This window comes from Lipotes vexillifer, unplaced genomic scaffold, assembly GCF_000442215.2.
Source record: "Lipotes vexillifer unplaced genomic scaffold, Lipotes_vexillifer_v1.1 scaffold935, whole genome shotgun sequence".
NCBI classification, from domain to species: domain Eukaryota; kingdom Metazoa; phylum Chordata; class Mammalia; order Artiodactyla; family Lipotidae; genus Lipotes; species Lipotes vexillifer.
Window position 1 is genome coordinate 2,049,924 of NW_006777895.1, and position 22,442 is coordinate 2,072,365.

At 38.5% G+C, this 22,442-nt stretch overlaps 1 protein-coding gene across 1 annotated transcript in view; it reads left to right on the top strand.

Moving 5' to 3' along the window:
* The window catches only part of ARID1B (AT-rich interaction domain 1B), a 420,200-nt gene that overhangs the window by 148,233 nt on the left and 249,525 nt on the right, over positions 1 to 22,442 (top strand). The window contains exon 5 of the mRNA XM_007451356.1: positions 6,153 to 6,263. Coding sequence (XP_007451418.1) covers positions 6,153 to 6,263 — 111 coding nt within the window. The remainder of the gene's footprint in view (positions 1 to 6,152; positions 6,264 to 22,442) is intronic.

A 22,442-nucleotide genomic window follows, 5' to 3' on the forward strand; every position in this document is an offset into this window, starting at 1 on the left:
TTGGGGGGAAAGAGAGGAACCAGCATAGGATCCTTAAGCGAGCATAATCTGAGGAGGCAAGATGGGTCTCTTCATCTTGTTTTCCATCAGCCTGTGGACCTTAAACCACTATTTGATGATAACGAGTAGTAGGTAGAGTGGCCTTGTATTCAGATTTGTGGGAGTTTGAATACTTTTTAATTCATAATATTATAATTAAATGTTTTGGAAGTATCCCACATACAAAATACTTAAGATTCATAATTTTTGAAAAGGGAATTTAGGAGAATAGGTGGAAGCTAGGATAATACCTTAAAAAGTTAAAATTACATCAAATCCTGACGATAGTGCTGAAAGCTTACAGTTGTCTGTAGAGTACAGTTAGGGTGGAAATGAAGATTTGTCCGTCACGTTGAGATGCTAGCAATGTGCTCAGACACTAGCTATGCAAATTGCTTAAGATTTTGTTTCCTCGTCGTAAAAAACAAGATGATAGATAAAAGGGACCATCTCCTGGGGTTATTGTAAAGGCGGAGTGCGCACAGCACCTGTCACGGAGCCCTGCCTGCAGTGTCAGCCGTCCTAGTTCGTACTCTTTCCATTAGGGCGTTCCTGAGGAGGCAGGGGGCTGATTGGTCCATTCTCGACGTGGATACTTTATAGGTTTATATTGTTTTCTTTTTGGAAAGGATATTTAAAATTTATGTATCTACAAACTAAAATAGGTCAGTAGCACGGGAAGTTTCTTGGGCAGAGTGATGAGTTCACGTGACTGGCAGCCCTGTGTGGCCAGCAGGCATTTTCTCTGTGGAGCTGATTGCGCTCTCCTCTCTACTACAGTGTCTTACGTGCCAGGACCCTATCTGTTTCCCATTAGTATTGGGGATTGATGATAGGAGTTTCCAAAGCAGGAAGAGAAAAGGAGTAAGAAATTATTCTGACCTAGATAATTGTCAGATGCTATGAGGCTACTCAGGTCCTCGTCACCTCACTTTAGATTATTGCAGTAGTAATAAGTACCATCATCATTCTCTTTCTAGTACATCTGTACTTCATGTGATTATTGGAAAAACCTTTCTTAAATAACATGAGAATCATCACATTCTAGATCTAGAAGCCATAGTGGCTCCCTGTGGCCTTTGTTTCAGATCTGAAGCTCTCTCCGCAGGACTCTAAAGACAACCAGTGTTTGCTAGCTTCTGGGCTTAGCCTCCCCAGCCTCTTAGTACCACAACTGTTTGTCTAAATTGTTTTCTTCTATTACTGTCTACCAGTCCTCCCACCTCTCCCCTGGTCTGAGTTTGCTGCCTTTTGTACTGTGGTTGGGCATACCCTGATGCGAAGGTAAACACCGTTAGCCAGGTGATAGACTGTGAGCGTTAGTTGACACGCCTTTTGCTGAGAGCACTTTGCCAGCCTCCATCAAAATTTTAAATGTACCAACCCTTTGGCAGAAGTTCCCCTTGTGGAGGGCAATGCTACAGAAATATTTCAGCTGAAGATGTATGCACAGGGATGTGTATTATAGTGCTGTATGAAGTAGGGAGAGACCGGGAACAACCTAAATGTCCATCAGTGGGGGACTGGTTAAATAAGTCACAGAACTGACTAATACAATACTGCATAGCAAAAAAAAAAAAAGAGAGAGAGAATAACGTAGATGTTTAGGTGCAGATATAGAAGGAGATATATAATGTATTGTTAAGGGACCACAGAATAGACTGTGTACAGCAACTACACTCCAGTTGTTTTCAAAGGAAAAAGGATTTAAATTCACATTTATACTTGGTTGTGCATTGAATGATTGTGGAAAGATAAGTAACCTATTAGCAGTAAGCTTTGTGGAGGGGATCCTGGGAAGTAGGAGACAGTCTTTCTTTTCATTGTTTATCTCTTTGTATCTTTTGAACTCATACCATGGGAATATTTTTCCTTTTCAATTTTTTTTTTTTTTGGCGGTACGCGGGCCTCTCACTGCTGTGGCCTCTCCCGTTGCGGAGCACAGGCTCCGGACGCGCAGGCTCAGCGGCCATGGCTCACGGGCCCAGCCGCTCCGCGGCATGTGGGATCTTCCCAGACTGGGGCACGAACCCGTGTCCCCTGCATCGGCAGGCAGACTCTCAAACCACTGCGCCACCAGGGAAGCCCCTCAGATATTTTATAAGTGTCCTTGACGTTACTTACTTATTTATTTATTTTGGCTGCGTTGGGTCTTTGTTGCTGCGCGTGGGCTTTCTCTAGTTGAGGCGAGCGGGGGCTACTCTTCGTTGTGGTGCGCGGGCTTCTCATTGCGGTGGCTTCTCTTGTTGCGGAGCACGGGCTCTAGAGCGCAGGCTCAGTAGTTGTGGCGCACGGGCTTAGTCGTTCTGCCACATGTGGCATCTTTCCCGGACCAGGGCTCGAACCCCTGTCCCCTGCATTGGCAGGCGGAGTCTTAACCACTGTGCCACCAGGGAAGCCCTATCCTTGACATTTTATTCTACATTTTCTTCATAGTCCCATGTTGCCATTAGTACTTAATTCATTTCATTATAAAAGAAAACAGAAGTACTCCTGCTCTTGGCCTCTACGCTAGAGCCAGGACATAGTTTTGATCTTATCCTTCCTCACAATAGCACAGTATAACTAGTGTTTCCTTCCTGGTCATCCTTCACACCGTAAGATGTTAAGCACCCAGTGAAGGGACTGGTCCATACAAGGTATTCAATAAATGTTTAGACATTTTAAAAAATAAATTTATTTATTTATATTTATTTTTGACTGCGTTGGGTCTTCTTTGCTGTGCGCGGGCTTTCTCTAGTTGCCGCGAGCGGGGGCTACTCTTTGTTGTGGTGTGCGGGCTTCTCATTGCGGTGGCCTCTCTTGTTGCAGAGCACGGGCTCTAGGCACGCGGGCTTCAGTAGTTGTGGCTCGTGGGCTCAGTAGTTGTGACTTGCAGGCTCTAGAGTGCAGGCTCAGTACATGTGGCTCACGGACTCAGTAGTTGTGGCGCGCGGGCTTAGTTGCTCCGCGGCATGTGGGATCTTCCCGGACCAGGGATCAAACCGGTGTGCCCTGCATTGGCAGGTGGATTCTTAACCACTGTGCCACCAGGGAAGTCCCTAGACATTTGTTAAAAGTAACATCTAAGTGAAAACTTCTGAAACAAATGTGTACATTCCCCTATCTCAAGCTCTTTTCACGCTTTTTTTGTTTTGTGAGTCAGTCTCCGTTTTACCTTTGATCTATAACATGAGGATGGTTAAAACCAGAATCAGTCAGTGGTGAAAAGCTTGTGAGTGAGATGAAGAAAAATAATACTGATAAAGGACTCTGAAAGGATAAACCACACTTCCCTTGTGTGGCTCCTTTGCGTTGTAGCATTATCACAGTGTGATGCTCTCTTAAATAGTCACAGCTGTGTGTTTGTCACAGTGACAATCTGTGTGTGTGAACTAGTGTGCAAACTAGTGCGCACTGGTTTAAACTTTTGAATATCAGAGACTGCAGTGATGTGTTAAACATGAAGGCTGTGCTTAGTTGTTGTTTATAAAATATGGTGCTAAACGTATTTCTTATTTTCTAATAGACATTGGCCTCTTATTGTCCGCTAAATTACTTATTCCTACTTACTTTTCCTGAGGTGAAAATCAGTATCTACCAGAAAATAAATATAGCTCTGAAGGGGAAAAAGCTCAGGTCTGTTATGATATATAACTTTTATATCTTTATTAAAGCTGCCAAATGTAGACTTTATAGTCCCAGTGTAAGTTATATATAGATGATGGTTGTTTTAGGTTAAAACTTGGTACCTTTTCTGGATGTTCTCTCAGTTAACTTAATCCTTATGTTCAAACATAAATTGAAGCAGAACAGGTTCCATTTTCAGTGATTCTTACTAAATTTTGTTTTGGTTTTATTTCCAGCTGTATTTAATAACTGAAAGCCTCTTGTGGTTAAGAATAGTGTTTGAGATTTTGGTGGAATCTAATTATTTAAAAATTTTAAGCCTTAAAAAATGAAATGTAAAGTCATAGTGAAATTTCCTGATGGCTTTCATAGTCTGTTAGTTTAGTGTTGCTTATTTTAGAGGGGACAGTATCCACATTAAAATGTGTATTTACTGTAGTTGTAACGGTCTTTTTCAGCTCGTTTAAATATCAGTTCATTTAGCCACAAAGAGAAAACAAAAGGAAGTGTAAAAGGCTTATAAGCATAGGGCATGTGAGCCTGTTCCTGTTTCTTAACAGTTTACTAAAACAAGTGTCTAAGCACTGCCCGTAAAGCTTGTGTGCTCATGTGTGTGTCTGAGGCACAGGTGGGGATCTGCTAGTTTGTTTGCCCATTGCGTGGCTGTTCTGCTCCTTCGTGGGGGGGGGGGGTTTGTAACAGGGTGAAGGTCCCTGAGCGGAGGCCTTGTTCCTGGCTTGATTTTGAAGTCCTCGCTGTTAATCTAAAGGAACCTGCAGGACATGCAGCTGGAAGTCCGTGTGACAAGTGAAAGTCTGAGATCCAGAGCAAGTAGTGTGTGTGTGTGTGTGTGTGTGAGAGAGAGAGAGAGAGAGATTTTGCGCCCCCCCCCCCCCCCACACACACACACAGTCTAGTTGTTAACCTCTGCCAGCAGCCAGACTGAGGAGCTACCCTTTTAAATATCCTTGGGCTGCCTGTGCTCGGAGACCTCACCTAAATGTTATCAGGTAAAAACCTGGACAACTGAGTGTAATTCTCTTACTAAAGTATAGTACTGACTGGGCATCCTGCACTGCTGTTAGAGGTTAGATATCTTGATTGGTTGTTTGGGGGGTTTATGTACAAAGGAGAGTTGCTTGGGAAATGCTGGATTGTTGGCATATGCTCTTTGCTTCAGAGCCTGTTTAAAGGCAGGTTGCACCAACACTTGGCTAGTTAAGTCTAGTTTGTACAGCTTGTGTACTTTCAGTACCAGCTGTTGGTCCAAAGTTTCTTGGCTTAAGAAGCTGTGTCATTTTAAGTGTAGACTGTATGAGAAAGGGGTGGGGCAGCAGAAGCTTTTTATAGGGTTTCAACTCATTAACATTAATTTTTAAAGTAATATTTTGAGAATTTAACAGGGGAAGTAGAACTTGTATAAGATGTTTCTTTAATTCCAACACATACTTAAACTGACAGGGAAGATGGAGAGAATTTGATTTTTAAGTCATATTTTCCATATTCTGTTTTTTTCTTCCCAGTCAGAAACGGGTTCTTCAGCTTTCAGTGCCAATGAAGACAGGCTGTAATAAGCATTTTACACTCTGTCCTGCTCTTTGACCTCGGGTGTAAATGGGGGTAGAATGTTTAGTAACTGAGCGTGTGCATAGTTAAACAGCTAGGGATCTGACATACAGTAAGTTTGGTGTGGTATTTGGTTTATATTTCAGCATAATACTGAAACCATGCAGAATTCCTCCTGGAAAAGTGTTCAACAGGATGCCAGAAAGGCCATGTTACTGATAAGTTTCTCTACCTCAGTAGCCATGCAGAACCTGGAAAAGTGTTCAACAGGATGCCAGAAAGGCCATGTTACTGATAAGTTTCTCTACCTCAGTAGGTTTTTGTAGTGTGTTTTGTTCCCCGCTGCTGTTGTATCCTTTATTGTGGTTCTTTGGTAACTGTGCCACGTGAACATGAAATTCTACACGTGAGTGTTTATTGGTTTTGTAGAAACCCCAGGATACTGTCAGCTTAATAACTGTGTTGTTTTGTGGGTTGCTGAGAGGGCATATTAAAAGTCAGTCAGTTGATAATAAAGTTTTCATTAATTATTTTACATTTTCAAGGTAATATTAAAGACGGTTCAACCAAAATCAGAATTAAACAATAACATGGGCTGCTGGTTTGCTGTGGTTTAAGAGAGTTTGGCTATAGCTGGCTTTCTTCCCCTTCTATTACTGACTGTCACCTTCCTGCAGAACTCAAATATGGTCTTTAGGCTGTATGGTTGCATAATAAATTTAATTGTTAATTATATGTATTCTTGCTCTTGATGATTCACTGCCTTTTTGTATTTTAGCTTTGCTTTTGAGAAAGTGTTACAGAAATGATAATTATAACATAGATGTCTGCTTAAACGTAAGATGAGTTGATACTTTGTGATAAGCCTTTGCTTCATCTTGATTGCCAAAGAAGCTTATAACTCACTGAGATATTTCTTTATATTTGTGTTTGTTTAGGATATGTCTCAGGAAGGCTATGGAACTAGGTCTCAACCTCCTCTGGCTCCTGGAAAACCCAACCATGAAGACTTGAACTTAATACAACAAGAAAGACCATCAAGTTTACCAGTAAGATTATTAAATGTACTGATTTGGAAATTCAATGAGTTACAGATTTCTAAAAAGAGCATTGGTTTTTGTTTATTCTACTTTATATTGAGACTTGGGGGAGAAGCTTATGGATTTCAGATATATTTGTGCTTTATTAATTTTTATTTTACAGTTTCCTTCTCAAAGGAGCTGTGTAGTCCTAAATAAGTCTATTTCATTTGTAGGTGTCTCCGAGTCCAGTGTTGTAGGTATCTCTAAGTCCAATTGGAAGCTTTTATTTGGCTGATAGGTTTTGTGGCAGAAAGGTGTTTCTTTTGTACAGTTGGTGCTTTGCATAGCCTGTTGCTTTCCGGTAGTGATTCAGAACAGAGGTATCTATATGTAAAGGAAATTCCCATTTGGCAAAGAATGAGATAAAGCATCCAGTGGTAGTTTGAATTTCTTCTGGGACTTCATGTAACGAGAAGTCACCCAGTCTTTTTTCACCCAAAAGAAAGTATTTTAGTTTAAAATTGGAAAATACAGCCTATAAGTATTTCCATTAGCAAATTATTGGGTATATATTGACTAGAGTAGTAGCTAAATTATAGGTTACATGTTAATGCCCTTAAATAGTTCACCTGTGCTTAATTTTCTTTTTTTAATCCCCCCATGGGCAACCTCATTTAAATGAGATATTCCTTAAAAATTCAAAGAATATATTTGTGCAAACAAATTTTTATATATGTTTTCTTGTTAAAATATTTTGATGTGAAGACATTGTTATTGCTTAATCTCTATTAAGAAGTCATATTTAAGACAGGTACTCAGACTAGCCATGATTTTAATTTGAATCTTAAACATGTTTACATTAAGTAAGATTTATTATGTTACTTCTAAACATTTGAGAGCCAGCATTTGTAAAGAATGTTTTACATGACATTTGGCACACACCATACCCATTTTTAAGTTATATGTAGCCATATAGTAGAAGGTAAGTGATGGCTACAGGATGTGTAATATCTTTGAATCTGATGCACATGTATTTGAAACCCTAATTTTTACAGGTTTTATTTCTATGGTGGGAAGTGGGTAAAATTTACTGTGGTCATTTTTTAGTCACATTGGAATATTTCTTATCTAGTTATTTGGTTTTTGAAGGAATGAAAAAGGTAATGGACTCTGTGTACTAAGCTGTAAGCTTTTTTCTTCAGCAGATAATTCACAGCTTGGTGACCATGGTGTGTGTGTGTGTGTGTATGTGCGTGTGCGTGTGCGTGCATGCGCGCGCACCTGCATCTACAAATGCACGTGAATGCTGTTGATAAATGCAACATTTGCTGAACATTTGGGAATTGGCTCGTGGTTTTAGGAAATTTAAATTGACTCATGGGAAGGTGGGCAGTGGTTGACAGTGAATTTGACTTTTTTACCACAGGATTTTTAGTGTTTTAGATAAGCTCTACCTTTTAGGTTTGTCGTTGGCTGGTGATGTGTACTCTTTTACAGGTTGGAGAATTTGTTAAAGATTGATACCGATTTTCTACATAGCTATAAGAATAGTTTGCAGCGTACTGCTTTCTTCATATCCACTTGAACTTCTGTGTCACCTACTAGGCTATGCTTCTTTTCATTGCTCTGCTTTGGAATCAATGGCTGACTTTCAGTTAACTTTACAGCATAATTGTGGGGGAATGAAGTGTGGTAGTCCCAGAAAACTGAAGAGCCCTGCTTTGGGATGGTGCAGAGTTGATTACTGGAAAAGGAGCTCAGAGTATTTTAGGAAGTGAACCAATATATTCTTCAACAGTTTAAGTCTTTTGGATTGTTCTGTTTGTATACATACATTGGCTAACTTTATTCTTTAATGTCTATCTTCCTTCCCTAGGGGATTTAAGGTTGCTCATAATATAAATTTCCTTACAAAGCTATTAAAAAAAGAAACGCCCTAATTGGTGGTTTCTTTTTTGTTTTTGTAACTCACAGATAAATAGCATGCTGATTTTAATTGTGATTTTAATTTGAATTTCAAACATGTTTACATTAAGTAAGATTTATTATGTTACTTCTAAACATTGGAGAACCGGCATTTGTAAAGAATGTTGTTATACATGACATTTGGCGCATACCATACCCATATACTCAATAACATTTCAATAATCTTTTTTTAGAGAGGAAAGTTTCCAGGTTTTATGCTGAGTACATAGAAGCATCAGTTACTGAATAAAGGACAAATTGTAGATTGGTTGGTTGTACCTACCTAAACCTCCTGCCCCCAATCTGTTAAGATGAAAATTGGCTTTATTTAAATGAATTTTGGTGTTCCACTTTTCTTTCAACAGGTTTTGTTTGTGTAGAAAGTTCTTCTATGTAGAGTTTAGAAATGTATTTTTATTGATATAGACACTGCATCAATACGTTATCTAAAACAAAGGTAATTACAATTTTGGGGAGAGATTTGTTGGTATTCTATATGGCTCTAATATGTATTTTTACTCTAACTTGGATAAATTGATTCTATAAGTACCATGAAACTGTATTTGTTATCACATCTGAATTTATTAGGTCTTTTGTAGATTTCTGCTGTGTTTTTTCCTTTTCAAGTGTTAGTGATGCAAATTTTGTCTTTTTACTTAAGGTTAAAGGTCATCCATCATATTTGTAATCTCTCGTTTTGTAATTTTGAACCAAGGAAATTGTGGGTCTTATCTTATGTTTAAAAATATGTGGTAAAAATGATTCTAATGTATAATCTTTATCCATTATGTATATGACTGTGAGAAGGAAGCTTCTTAAGTAGTTGTTTCTTAATTTTTTGCTTAAGTTGAGTTAGACTGATAGAGTTTGTAATGTTTTTCTGCATGTGGGGTATTTTCTGTAGTGTATTTTTGTTATACAGTTAACTTTCCATTACAAGAAATCAAGGCATTTTCTTATGCTAGATCTAGAATTTGCTTCTCTCAGCAAGTTGTCCTCTCACCATTGTTTAAATTGGTATTTGTCTATATTTGCATTTCATTAAGTTCTTGGTGATCTTCAGTAGCTAATGCAGTTGTGTTTTCCATCTGACTGAGTTCTTCAGGTCATCCACATAAAGCCAATGACTGATAACTTAATATTTGTCGTCTTGTTGTCTTGGTGCCATGACCAGTAATATTTACTTTTCACTTAATGCACTCAGACCTAAGCTCAGAACAAATCTTCCTTAATAATGTCTACTGCTTTCTATACCTCTTAATCATATAGCCTTCTCCCTGTTGAGGTTCATTAGCTTACATATCCTTGGTGTTACCGTTACTAACAAATTTTAACATATAGCATGTGATATAAAAATTAGCTTGAAGAACTGACTCTATCTCCTTGGAATATTATCACTTAAAATTTGAGCACATTCTATAGTTTTTTTCTACCTCTAATATTGATACGAAGTGAAGCCATCATTAAGTAAACTGTACAGTGGAAGGTCTAAACAAATGCTATAGCTTATCAACTCCTTTATTTTATAAACATTGAGTATATCTCAATTTACACTGACCCCCAAAATATGATTTAATACATTTTTTGTTGAGTCTTTTTTAACTTTTTCATCTCTTATGGCATTTACTAGTCATCCTTTTATTGCAGTTACTTTTTTGTTTGTTTTGCGGTACGCGGGCCTCTCACTGTTGCGGCCTCTCCCGTTGCGGAGCACAGGCTCCGGACGCGCAGGCTCAGCGGCCATGGCTCACGGGCCCAGCCGCTCCACGGCACGTGGGATCTTCCTGGACCGGGGCACGAACCCGCGTCCCCTGCATCGGCAGGCAGACTCTCAACCACCGCGCCACCAGGGAAGCCCTATTGCAGTTACTTTTATAGTTGTCTTGCCTCTCCCTCTCACCCTCAACAGACTAGGATCTTTTCACAGTATTTATTATGTTTTATTCAGTAAGTATTTTCCTAATAGAATTTATGTAAGAATTTTTAAGTACATTCTTCCCCTAGTTGCAGAATTTTCTTTTAATTGCTTACAGGATCTTTTCCAAGGTATTGAATTGGCATCAGGAGAGCCTATGTTCTCCATATGCTACTGATACTAAAGGATTATATGAATGTGGTATCTGTATTGGCAGGGTGGTTTTATTCTTAAAACTATTTTCTTTTATTATAAAATGACATTTGAGTTTTACTTTGGTAACCTTAACCTTCAAGAGAAGAAAAAGTGGGCACTTTTGTATAATTAATCTAAAAGTAGTGTGAAACATTCTTTTCTCAGTAATGTATATTTTTTAAGAAAAATATTTATTTAGGCTGCGCTGGGTCTTAGTTGTGGCACGCAGGCTTTTCGCTGTGGCATGCGGGATCTTTTAGTTGCGGCATGCGTGCTGATAGTTGTGGCATGCGTGCGGGATCTAGTTTCGCAACCAGGGGTCGAACCTGGGCCCCCTGTATTGGGAGCACAGAGTCTTATGCGCTGGACCACCATAATGTATATTTTTAATTGTAAAAGTGAATAAATTGACAAACAGTAATCATGATTTCAGTGAATACAGTAAATACATGTTTATACTATTATTATAAAGCATCTGCAGACACAGTTAACCATTTACATAACTTTGAAACTGAAGGTACAGACACACTTTGATATCTTGGAGAAGTGTTAAATGGAGCGTACAACATTCCGTTTCTTACCTAGGATTTACCGTAATTTCCTTGCTCTAAGCAAATAGTGCTTTCTCCTCCAGGGACCTGAAGAGTTGCTGATACTCCTCAGTTTAGAAATAACTTATTTGTGTTTTCTTCAGAGAGACCTGCCACTGGTTTGTATTTCAGATAGCAGGTCCATTATTCTGTTTAACTAAGATACAGAGTATGATCAGTCATATTCTAAAGGCCTTTGCGAAGGCCCATCAGGTCATTGAAAACCTCTTTCTGACCCTTTCTTTCTTAAATAGGAAACATTTAAAGAGGTTGACATGAAAAGAGTTTGATCTGTCCAAGTTTAGTAAAAACCCTAAATGTCCTGTGGAACAGTGCTTATGGCACTTTTGTTACTTTTGTTGAGCTTGCAATTAGAAGGAAGTATTGAGGTTTAGATAAAACGTATTCTTTTTCCCCTTTGTGAAAGGAAGGAGGTAGTATGTGCTGGTTGTTCTTTGAAATAGAGGGTGTTAAACAGGATATTGGAAGCCTGAAAGAGAATGGTTGAAAAACTGTTATTACCAAGAATATTCTTTGGGAGTTAGGTATTAGCAACAGAGCATGCAATGATTTCCCTTTACTGAAAAAGAATACTTCTGTGTGTGTGTTTGTTTTATTAATCTTTAATGACACACGTTGGGTTAGGGGTAAATGGTCATGTACTTTGGAAAGCATGTATGAAAAATGATATGTTAATAGGGACATTTTAAGTGTGTGGATTTGATAATATAGTTCCTATGAACAATTAGAAACTATTGGAAAAGCTAGGCGGAGCAGTTTTTAACTGGGTTTTGCATTTACCAAGTTCTCAATCCATCTAAGAATACCAATTGTTAAGATGATCTTAACCTGTTAGTTGTCAGGTTTTTGCAAAAGTTAAAATCTACCAGGTAAGAATTAGATGTTTGGCTGCTGAATGAACTTTTTCCAAACTTTTTTTTTATTTGTATCTTGAGCTTGAATTAAGTGGTTGTCATTAAAAGGTTAAGAGTGTAACTGTCTTCTGTTGATTGATCGTTCTCAAATCATCCTGAACATTAAAAACTAAGTTAATAAAAAGAGAAATTTAATCTGTTGTCCCCCTTCTCTCAGTGTTCAAGCAGTGATAATCCCTGTGTGCAGCTGAAGACATCAGCTGTCTGTTATCAGTGTTTCCTAAATGTTATCAGGGTATGTTGAGGCTTGAAGTCATGGAAGTCTTAAAAAGTGGGCACCTGGTGAATGGAGCGAGAGGTTCTCTGAAGGGTGTGTCTTGTCAGCGAGAGCATCTGCAGACACAGTTAACCATTTGCATAACTTTGAAACTGAAGGTACAGACACATTTTGATATCTTGGAGAAGTGTTAAATGGAGCGTACAACATTCTGTTTCTTACCTAGGATTTACCATAATTTGCAAATGTAATTTTAGTCTCTGGTCTATTCTATATGGAGACGACAGTTCTTTTTGGATTCAGTTTGAGAGAAATATGAAAAGACCTTACTTGAAAGTCCTAATTTAGGAAAAGTGATAGTGACTCTGACAGATGTTTATTTTCCCACATGGATTATTTCTTTAAGATGAGATATTCTGTAATTTTATCCCCCAGAGTATTTTTGTGATATTTTGAAAATAGGGGAAATACTCGAACCTTGAGCAAGGTAAGAAGTCGTAGGAAGTGGGAAGGTATGTTTCTCTCTCTTTCAAAACAATCTTCCACTTGAATATTTGTTCCGTAAATGAATGTTCAATAAAACCTTACCAGTTTGGATTTCTTCCAGGTTACAGCAGGCTAAATATTTGGAAATCTTGAATAAATTAATATTTAAAAAGAACTATAGTTTGTTTTTAAATAACTCGAATGTTTGTGTGCAAAGTGTTTCTAATTTGAGATCTTTCAGTCCTTTTGAAATAAATGGATAATTCTAAATTCATTATAGCTGAGGTATTTGCTTAGTGGTGATGCATTATTTTCAGAAATTCATTTAATTTTTAGAAACACATTTGAACTGAGCATACCTCCTGTAGACCTTTTTTACGTAATATTCTAAAGCTTTCCATTTAAAATACGGGGGAAATGAATTTTAACCCATTTTATGGGACTGTCAATTCCAAACAAATAATAAAGTAATACTGTCAAAAATAGACACTAGACAGAATTCGAGATGAAGAGAGGCTGAAACATAACTGATTTTCAGGATATTGGTTTTGATAATAGAAGGATAACTATGATCTATAGTTGATAAATGAGGCTCATTAAGTAAGCGGTGATAAATGCAGATATTCCTGGCTAATAGGAAAGTCAGCATACAAGTTTTGCTGTAACAAATGGGAGACTGGAAGGTTTTGACCAGCCTTTACGGCTCTTCAGATGACCTGTGAGAGGCCATGGAGCCTCCTCTGTGGCCTCACAGGCTGGGGTGCACGTAACTGTCAGGTCTGAATGCAAATAGCCGCAGAACCATACCTGGACATAAGCCTCTTTTACCAGAGGGCCGTCTCTGAGCACAAGGGGGTGAGCAGCAGTGTTGGGCTTTAGTACAAACCACAAAGAACCGTGTGTGTGAGGGATTCTCACATGTGGGCATGGGGGCTCCAGTAAGACAGTTAGCAGCAGCCTAGCTCCTTCGAGTTTTAATTTTAATTTTTTATGCTAGAACGAAAAAACGAGTGATGTTCAAGAGGTACCTTTTCATATTTTAATCTGCCGTTTCAGTTTCCACAAATGGCAGTTCTTGGCATGTTGAGCCAGAAAGCCGCCTCCTTTTCTTCCTGGTGCTTCTCCTGTTCACTGGTATCTAGAAGGGGTAGCGGGCTTCCTCCACATTATACAGGCATGGCCATTGTAAGACGTTGAGTTGAATGCATTTTACTTTACATTATCCAAGTTAGCTGGGAAGTAAATTTTAGTTTGCAGATTTCCACTTTGTATGTAACTGAAGGCACACATCTGTAGTATGTAACAAGAGATACATAACCAACAGGAGCTCAGAGTAGCATTTGTGGACTGGTTAATTGCTTTTATTTTTCTTTTGAACTGGAAGGAAGTATTTTGAATATTAACTGTCAGTTTAGGAGAGGAAATAAATACATGTAGAGAAGGTTCTTACCTGAGAGCAAAAATTTCTATTTTTCCTTCACAATGTAAAATTTTAGAGGTGTCTCTCTCTTTCCCATCTTTTTTCTTTGCCTTTGCTAAATTGTAAAATAACTGAATGGTCTCGTTTTCCTTTGTTTGGGTCAAGAAATTTTAGCTGAAAATTGTTACTGTGTGAAAGAAGATTATTGACTCAACAAGCCTTCAATTTTCCGTGAATAACACTCCCACCCCCTAGCTTCAGGAACATGCCGTGCATGCATTCTATTTTAAAATACAGACTGTAATTTAAAACAGGCAGTTTGATGCCCCACTGAACTTTGTTTAAGCCTGGAATAAAAGAGGGGAAAAAAGCTTTAAGCCACAAAAAAGTGACTAAGCTTTCTCAACCACTTTTCTTCATAATGCATTCTATTAAAAAAAAAAAGTTTCCAGGTACTATTGTTGTCTCTTCCCATACGACCTGCATTTTATCCAATGTTAGATTGTGGTGTGTGCATTTTTTCCCTTTGTTTCATTACCGGGCTGTCATTGACTTTTTAAAGTGTTCAGAGTAGTGTTCGTTTGCAGTGGGATCTGCGTGCTGTGTGCCTCTGTGCATGTTGTCCACACTCAGCGTGTGTGAGAACATTAATTCTAAAACTAAACCCATAGTTTTTAGTATTCATTTATTGATAGCTAATTTTCTAGAGTTCTCGTTTTAAATAGTACCTGATTATTAGACTGGACTGATATAAATAGTTAACTATAACATTTTTTACTACCAGATCATTATAAAAATGATTCATTAGAAGCATTTTATATCACTTGCCTTTTTCTCCCCCTTCTCACAGAAATGAAAGTGAACGGCTTATAATGACTTGTATGGAAGGAATGATGACTTTGTTTTTTTTTTTTTTTTTTTTGCGGTACGTGGGCCTCTCACTGCTGTGGCCTCCTCTCCCGTTGCGGAGCACAGGCTCCGGACGCGCAGGCTCAGCGGCCATGGCTCACGGGCCCAGCCGCTCCGCGGCATGTGGGATCCTCCCGGACCGGGGCACGAACCCGCGTCCCCTGCATCGGCAGGCGGACTCTCAACCACTGCGCCACCAGGGAAGCCCCGATGACTTTGTTTTGATAAAATGGTATGTATTGACCTGGAGACCTGTCGTAATGATGATGCTGTATGGCAGGCAGGATTAAGTTTCAGCCAAGGTTCTGGTCTTGAGCAATTCATGTCACTTCTCAGGACGTGTGTGTCCTTGTCTGAAAAATGAATGTTAGAGCATGTTCCGACTCCTAGAGTTTACGTTAAAGGCTTTGTTTGTTAGTATATAAGCAAAGTGCTGATAAAATGAACCCTCTGCTTTCAGGAAGAAGTTGAATGAGAGAAGTGCAGCCATCTTGAAATCTTCCGTAACAGCTTGTGTATATGCCCTTGGTGGCCCCTCTCCCAAATTCTTAGGAGCCATTTGCTTTTGAACATATTTAAGGATTTGGGGTTGCCTAGTTGAGCGCCTAGCCTTATTCTTTAGGTCATGCGGGAGCCGTGGGCCTTCTTGTGGACTCCGTCTCCAACATCTCAGGGATTGCAGACGTTCCCCTCTCTCCCCATGGGATCAGTTTGGGAGTCTGATGTATATGAGTCGGGGAAGCCTGGGGAGAAGAAAAGTCCATGTGAGAAGTTGAAAAGTACATATTCCAGGTAACTTTATGGCCTCCTGCTAAAGTGGGGGGTAGAAAAGACAAATAAGGAAGCTGCAGGGCAATGAAATCTTGTCTTTGTAATGCACAGTCTAATGCCTTTTCCTACTGGACCAGTGGGAACCCAGCAGGGACAGTTTTCTGAACCAAGATGATCAGGTGTGAGTGGATTTTAATTTTATGCTGGTGGAAGGAAGGTCCTGATGGCCTACACCTGAGGTCTCTATTTACTTCTGACACTCCAGGTTTACATTTGTATATTGTAAAGTAATTGCGTAATAACTCTTTGCTTTTTAAACTGAAATATACCACCAGTGGAAATATTAGCAACCCCGGGACATAAAAACCACCATTTCTTTTTAATGAACCCAAACCAGTTTTAATGCCCCCTGCATTTCTATAGTTTGTTTCTGTGTGCCTTTTAAGTCTTTGGAGCTCGCTGTCTTGATTTGGGTAGAATGGTATGTGACAGGTCTTACTTTTACTTGTTATTTTACTTCTCTTTTTTTTTTTTAATATTTATTTGGCTGCACTGGATCTTAGTTTCAGCACTCGGGATCTTCATTGTGGTGTGCGGGCTCCTTAGTTGCGGCATGCGCAATCCAGCTCCCTGATGAGGGATCGAACCCAGGCCCCCTGCGTTGGGAGTGGGGAGTCTCAACCACTGGACCGCCAGGGAAGTCCCTACTTCTCTTTCTATCAAAGCACAAAATGGTGTTCATTGAGGCGGTGGCATAGACTATACCTGATCCACAGGAAAATGTCTTCTCTCAAAGTAGGCCAGAATGAGTGAACCTGGAGGCCATTGAGTGACAGGACAGTACAGCATTATCCTGCCCCCATCTGAAACCTGCCCTGATACTGTTACTCTTTCTTCTTTTTCAAAATTTTCTAATGTAAGTAGGGATCTTCATTAGTCTTTATTTTTCCCCTGGGTTTGGGTGGTTGAGTGCAGGGAGCCACTTAGTACCTTCTGACACTAAAAATATGTGGTTGGTCTTTTGTAAGTGTCTGTATCTGGAGAAAATTTGGCTTCAAAATAATATTTATTATATATATAATAATTTATTTGGTACCATTATAAAATGTCGTGTTTTATATAAATAAAAATTTCAGTTGATACTAGAAACTGCTAGTAAAAGAAGAATAAATATGCCCAGAGTACGATTTTTAGTGCATATCCTAGGTAAAGCACATGAACTTTAAAGACAGGACTTCCTGACATCTGTTTTGCCTGCTCAAAGCCGCATCCCATCCCATTCTTCTATTTTTGAACGTCTGGGACTTCTAGGTTACCAAGACAAGTGAATTGTACCATGCCTTTTCGTTATGAAAAGCGTTCATTTTTCAAAATGCCTTTATTACTGCTGGAGACAGGGAGACAAGTTTAGAGCTATTGTATTATTTCAATAATGAGGTTGAGTCAGATTATTAAAAAGTGATAGCAGTGAGAACGCAGAGGGAGAAAGTTGTGGGAATAAAGGGAGGGATGAATGGTAGATGCTTTTAAGTTTTTAAACTAAATGACCAGGAGGTATGGTGGTGTTGGTGACAAACACAGGGAAGTGGTGGTGGGGAGTTGGTTTGCGGAGAGAAGAATACCCAGAGATTTTATGAGGTTAAAAGGCAAGTCCTGAATAACTGTGCTGGAATCTAAAACTCCTAAAAGGAAGCCATTCATCTTTGCTACCAAAGCCTTATGTTTTGTATAGTTCTTTACATGGGTTAAAATATTGTCATAAATCGGAATTGACGTTCAAAGAATGATTGCATTGGCTATAACTTTACATTTCATTTAAATTCTTGGAGATGATTTGAAGAATATCATAGCACAGTTTGTATAAACAACTCAGCAGATCATTCCAGAGAGTTTCTAACTCTAATTGGAATAAGGCAAGGGTACAGTCTCAAGAAATAGGAGCAACTTTATTATTATTATTTTTTCAATTGGCATTCGTGGCTGGTCTCATCATCTTTGCTTTTAAGGTAGTGCAGTAAGTTTATATCCTAAAATGTTCCTTTCCTTGGGTGGGGACGGGTTACTTTATATTGTGTTGTTTGGTTTACTTTTGAATGATTTAGACTTTGTTCTTGTTGTACCAATTCATTTTGGAGGAACATTCCTTAGTTACCTCATAATTTCTTCTTTTCTGAAACTTATTTTGAGTATATGGGTTTGTGAGCCTAGTATACAAATTTATGTCTTGTGTGTGTGTGTGTGTGTGTGTGTGTGTGTGTGTGTTTGTGTTCCTTCTTTTAGGGTGACTGTGGGAGGGGGCAGGGAACCTAGTTTTAACATGCTGTTTTAGAAAGATGTTCTATTTTGGAAATGGTTTACCCCTTTAAGCACCATAAATTTCTGTGATACATTTGAATCCCAGCAGAGGAAATGGGACCTCAGGGAGATAACCGTGCACTCTGAAGGGATACTGTCTTATTTGTTTGTTTGTTTTTAAATCAAGCCCCTCCCCACTTTTTTCTTCCATTTTTAAAGCGTAGTCATTTCACTTCCTACATGCAGAGCAAAAGTTTAATATAAATGAGTTCTTAAAATGTGTGTATTTTTGGGCTTCCCTGGTGGCGCAGTGGTTGAGAGTCCGCCTGCCGATGCAGGGGACGCGGGTTCGTGCCCCAGTCCGGGAGGATCCCGCCTGCCGCGGAGCGGCTGGGCCCGTGAGCCGTGGCCGCTGAGCCTGCGCGTCCGGAGCCTGTGCTCCGCAGCGGGAGAGGCCACAACAGTGGGAGGCCCGCGTACCACCCCCCCCCCCAAAAAAAAAGGGGGTATTTTTATGTATTTAATTTGATTCAGATTTTTAAAAATTCTGTTTCCCAGATGTGAAAATAGAGACTCAAAAATGGCAGGAAATTTGCCTCAAAGTTCGACAGCAGTGGAGTTACAGTGAGTCTGTAGCTCATTCCATTATAGCAGCTGCCTGCATATACCTGTTCCTGCATACACCTCAGTGTCCTTGTAAACTTTGGTTGTTAAACCTAAAGTCCTTCTTTTTTAAAAAAATAAAACCATTCTACCAATTTTGATTAAAATCATGAGTGTCCTTGAATAAATATGAATGTGTTCAAATTTCCCCAAGTGTTCTTACTTTTCATAGTTACTACGTTTAGGCTTTTCTGAGCTAGCATGCCTAAATGTTGATATCCTCTATAAAGGCACAAGATTTCACTTTATACAGAAAATTTCAATTACATTTAACAATCATTTATTGATTACCTCCTTTGTTTAAAATTTTATATTAGCTGTAATAAAATAAAATTTTAATTATTTCACTAGCTTATTAGTGTTTGTTCTTTCCTGTAACAATTCAGCAATAAGAGATCAACAAGAAAACCAGTCTGTGTTCAGGATGCCTGTTATTTAAAATACTTTAACATATTATCTCATTTTACCTTCAGAGAACCATCTATAGAATCTGCAGAATTCATACTTTCAGTATGTGTTATTTCAAGGAAATGATTTGTCATTTTCTGGAAGTCTTAAATATTTGAAAGTATAAGAGCAGTGATGGCTATATCAAAATTATATTCATGTTTTATACAAGACATTCAAGTGGCTTTTAATCACATATTATCAGCGCTAGTGGTTTTAGAAAAAGGAGAACACTGTTTGCCAGCACTTTTGTGATCACTTGGCTTGATAGTTTAACGATCACGCTGGCTTTCTTGAGTGGCTTCATGAGAAATTTTATTATTTTTACTACTTTTTTCCTGACTTAATTTGCGCTTTCTCTTTTTATAGGGATGAAGACAAAAATAAAGTTCTAGTCATCTTTGACTAGACTTTGGCCCTGTTTTGACATATCAGATTTTGAAAAGTGTTCCTAATTATGCATGTTATGGTTGACACAGCACGTTCACACTTGCTATCAATTCAGTGTGACTGCCTGGTACTTCCCTTGACCCCTTTGCATCACCAGAGACATAACACATATAAAACCTCTTGTGTAGTACTTGTGACCTATGTAGGGGCTCAATAAACGTCAGTTTCTTAGCCTTTGTTTGCCCTCCTTCTGCTTTGAAATTGCATTTCGCACATCTTTAGTGCATGACTGCAGGTAATTTTTGGTTTAAGTACTGCAGACTGAATTATTGGGGGAGGGCTAGAATGGGGATGAAGAGGCAAAATCCTCTAGGGTTCATCTCATGGCTAACTACTAAGGAAAAATTACAGATGAATAGTTTAGACAATTGAAATACATTGATAATTCAAAAATGTAATTGTGGTCACTGGTTTTATATGGTTTTTTTTAGTTAACTATAACAATGTAGTTAACTAAACAGCTGCAGTGATTGGAGTTTACTTTTTCCTTGCTCCTTCCAGCTTGTGGTACTATCAGTGAGAAATAAAATCACCTAAAAGAAGAGAGAGAAAACAAAAAGAAGGCATAAGCAAAGGCATGGGTAGAAATCTACTTTGCTAGCAGTGAAGTCTGCTTTTTATTTTTTTATTTTTTTATATTTTTATTTTTATTTTTTTATTTTTTTTTTTTTTGCGGGACGCGGGCCTCTCACTGCTGTGGCCTCTCCCGTTACGGAGCACAGGCTCCGGATGCGCAGGCTCAGCGGCCGTGGCCCACGGGCCCAGCCGCTCTGCGGCACGTGGGATCTTCCCAGACCGGGGCACGAACCCGTGTCCCCTGCATCGGCAGGCGGACTCTCAACCACTGCGCCACCAGGGAAGCCCGAAGTCTGCTTTTTAGAACTCCTTAGATTTCACAAAGGATTTTCAGATTTCTGAGAGAACTGTGTGAACCCTAGTAGTCATCCAGGAAAAACCAGGTGTGACTGATGACACATCTTTAGTGCGTGACTGCAGGTAAATTAACAAGATATCCTTTTAAGTCAAATACATACACCCTATCTATCTATCTGTCTATCTAGACATGCCTAAATAATTATATTGATGTAGGAAATAATACCTTTTTGAATTCTGCCTTTTTTCATCTCAACTGATTTCAGTGATGTTAAGTAAATATATGTTGTTGTGAGTCAGGTGGTATTTTGTAGGGGAGAAACATCCGGTTTTTTAGTGTTGCTCTTTTAGACAGTTGTATTAATTGATGTTTAAAGTATATATCCTAAATAGGGCACTTCTGCAAATGGTTAATTCATAAGTCAACTATATTTAACCAGCAATGTAAGCTAGTGAAAAAGGTATCTGGACAAATCATAGAGGAAATGAATATGACTTTACAGTTGTAAATAGATTAGATATTTTCCTTTTTCCAACATTTTATTGACTGTCTTGTCATATGCTTTGTGTATTATACTGACCATCGCCAGTTTTACTTCTGAATTTACCTATAAACATTACAAACATAGTTTCTTATTAAAATATATAAAGTTTAATGTAATTAATACATTTTTTGGCCTTGGACTGAATGTTTTTATACTGTGGCATTCCAATATAAAATATGACCCAGATACTGTATAACTTAATGGCCAAATTTAAGAATGTGGATTTTTTTCATCTACAAAAGTGTTTAAAAAAAGAGCTTGGATGTCTTTCAACATGTGTCCCTATGAAATATAAATTGTTTACTTTTAAATATACCAATGGCCACTTTTAACTCAGAGTCCTGTTGTGACAGAAGGTTTTCATTTCCTATGATATTTTTATATAGAATTTATAACCTGGCTGCTTCTAAAAAGGGTTTGAGCTGACCTACAGTAAAACATTTGTATAAACTGAGACTACTCAAAGCAGAATACACATTTTTAAAAAATGTTTTTAAAAGGTAGACACAAGCAAACCATGATAATGCAGGACCAGAAATAATGATTAAATTTAAGGCTGCATTCCTTACTATCAAGATAGGAGGGAGAAATGAGGTTATGTAATTATTAAATAATGCAAAAATCATTTATTAAAGAAGGAACATCACTTTTCCCCTATTATTTTGTAAAAGGAAATATTCTATAAAGGAACATACACTCCTGAGAAAATAATGAATAATGATGCCAAAATATGGGTTTTCTGGGTTTTTATAATGTTAAAGAAGTTTTTTCATGTTTCTTAGGATGATTATCCAGGGCCTAAATTAGGCATCCTGTTACGCAAATGAATGATTGGCTATTTTTTTCTATAACTTGCTCAAATGTCACAATTATAAGTTCAGCAATTTTGTCCAAATGAGTAGCTTATTGAACCATTTTCATTTCACAGTAATTTTTTTTTTTTTTTTTTTTGGCGCTACGTGGGCCTCTCACTGTTGTTGCCTCTCCCGTTGCGGAGCACAGGCTCCGGGCGCGCAGGCTCAGCAGCCATGGCTCATGGGCCCAGCCGCTCCGCGGCATGTGGGACCCTCCCGGACCGGGGCACGAACCTGAGTCCCCTGCATCGGCAGGCGGACTCTCAACCACTGCACCACCTGGGAAGCCCCGCAGTAATTTTTAAAAATAATTATTTTGTAAGCATATTATATATTGTAGGATGAAAGTCATTTAGTAAGCAAATAGTTCAGTTGTAAAGAGAGTATATTTTATCAATATTTATTTATTTATTTTTGAGGAATAAATGATATTTTGTTTTGTAATTTGGCATTTTCCTGTTGTTTGTTTTTATGGGAGAAGATTGCTAATCTTTGGGTTATAAGATTTGGACTTAAGGTTAATTGGTGAGATTGATGATGGCTTAAATTTTACAATGCAAACATTACACTAAATGACTTAATAATTATAGCCACTCCAATTTATCTCTTGTGGCAAAATTTATACGATTTGTTTTTCTTGAACCTCTTGGCTTGAGTACATTATAAAATTGGAGAT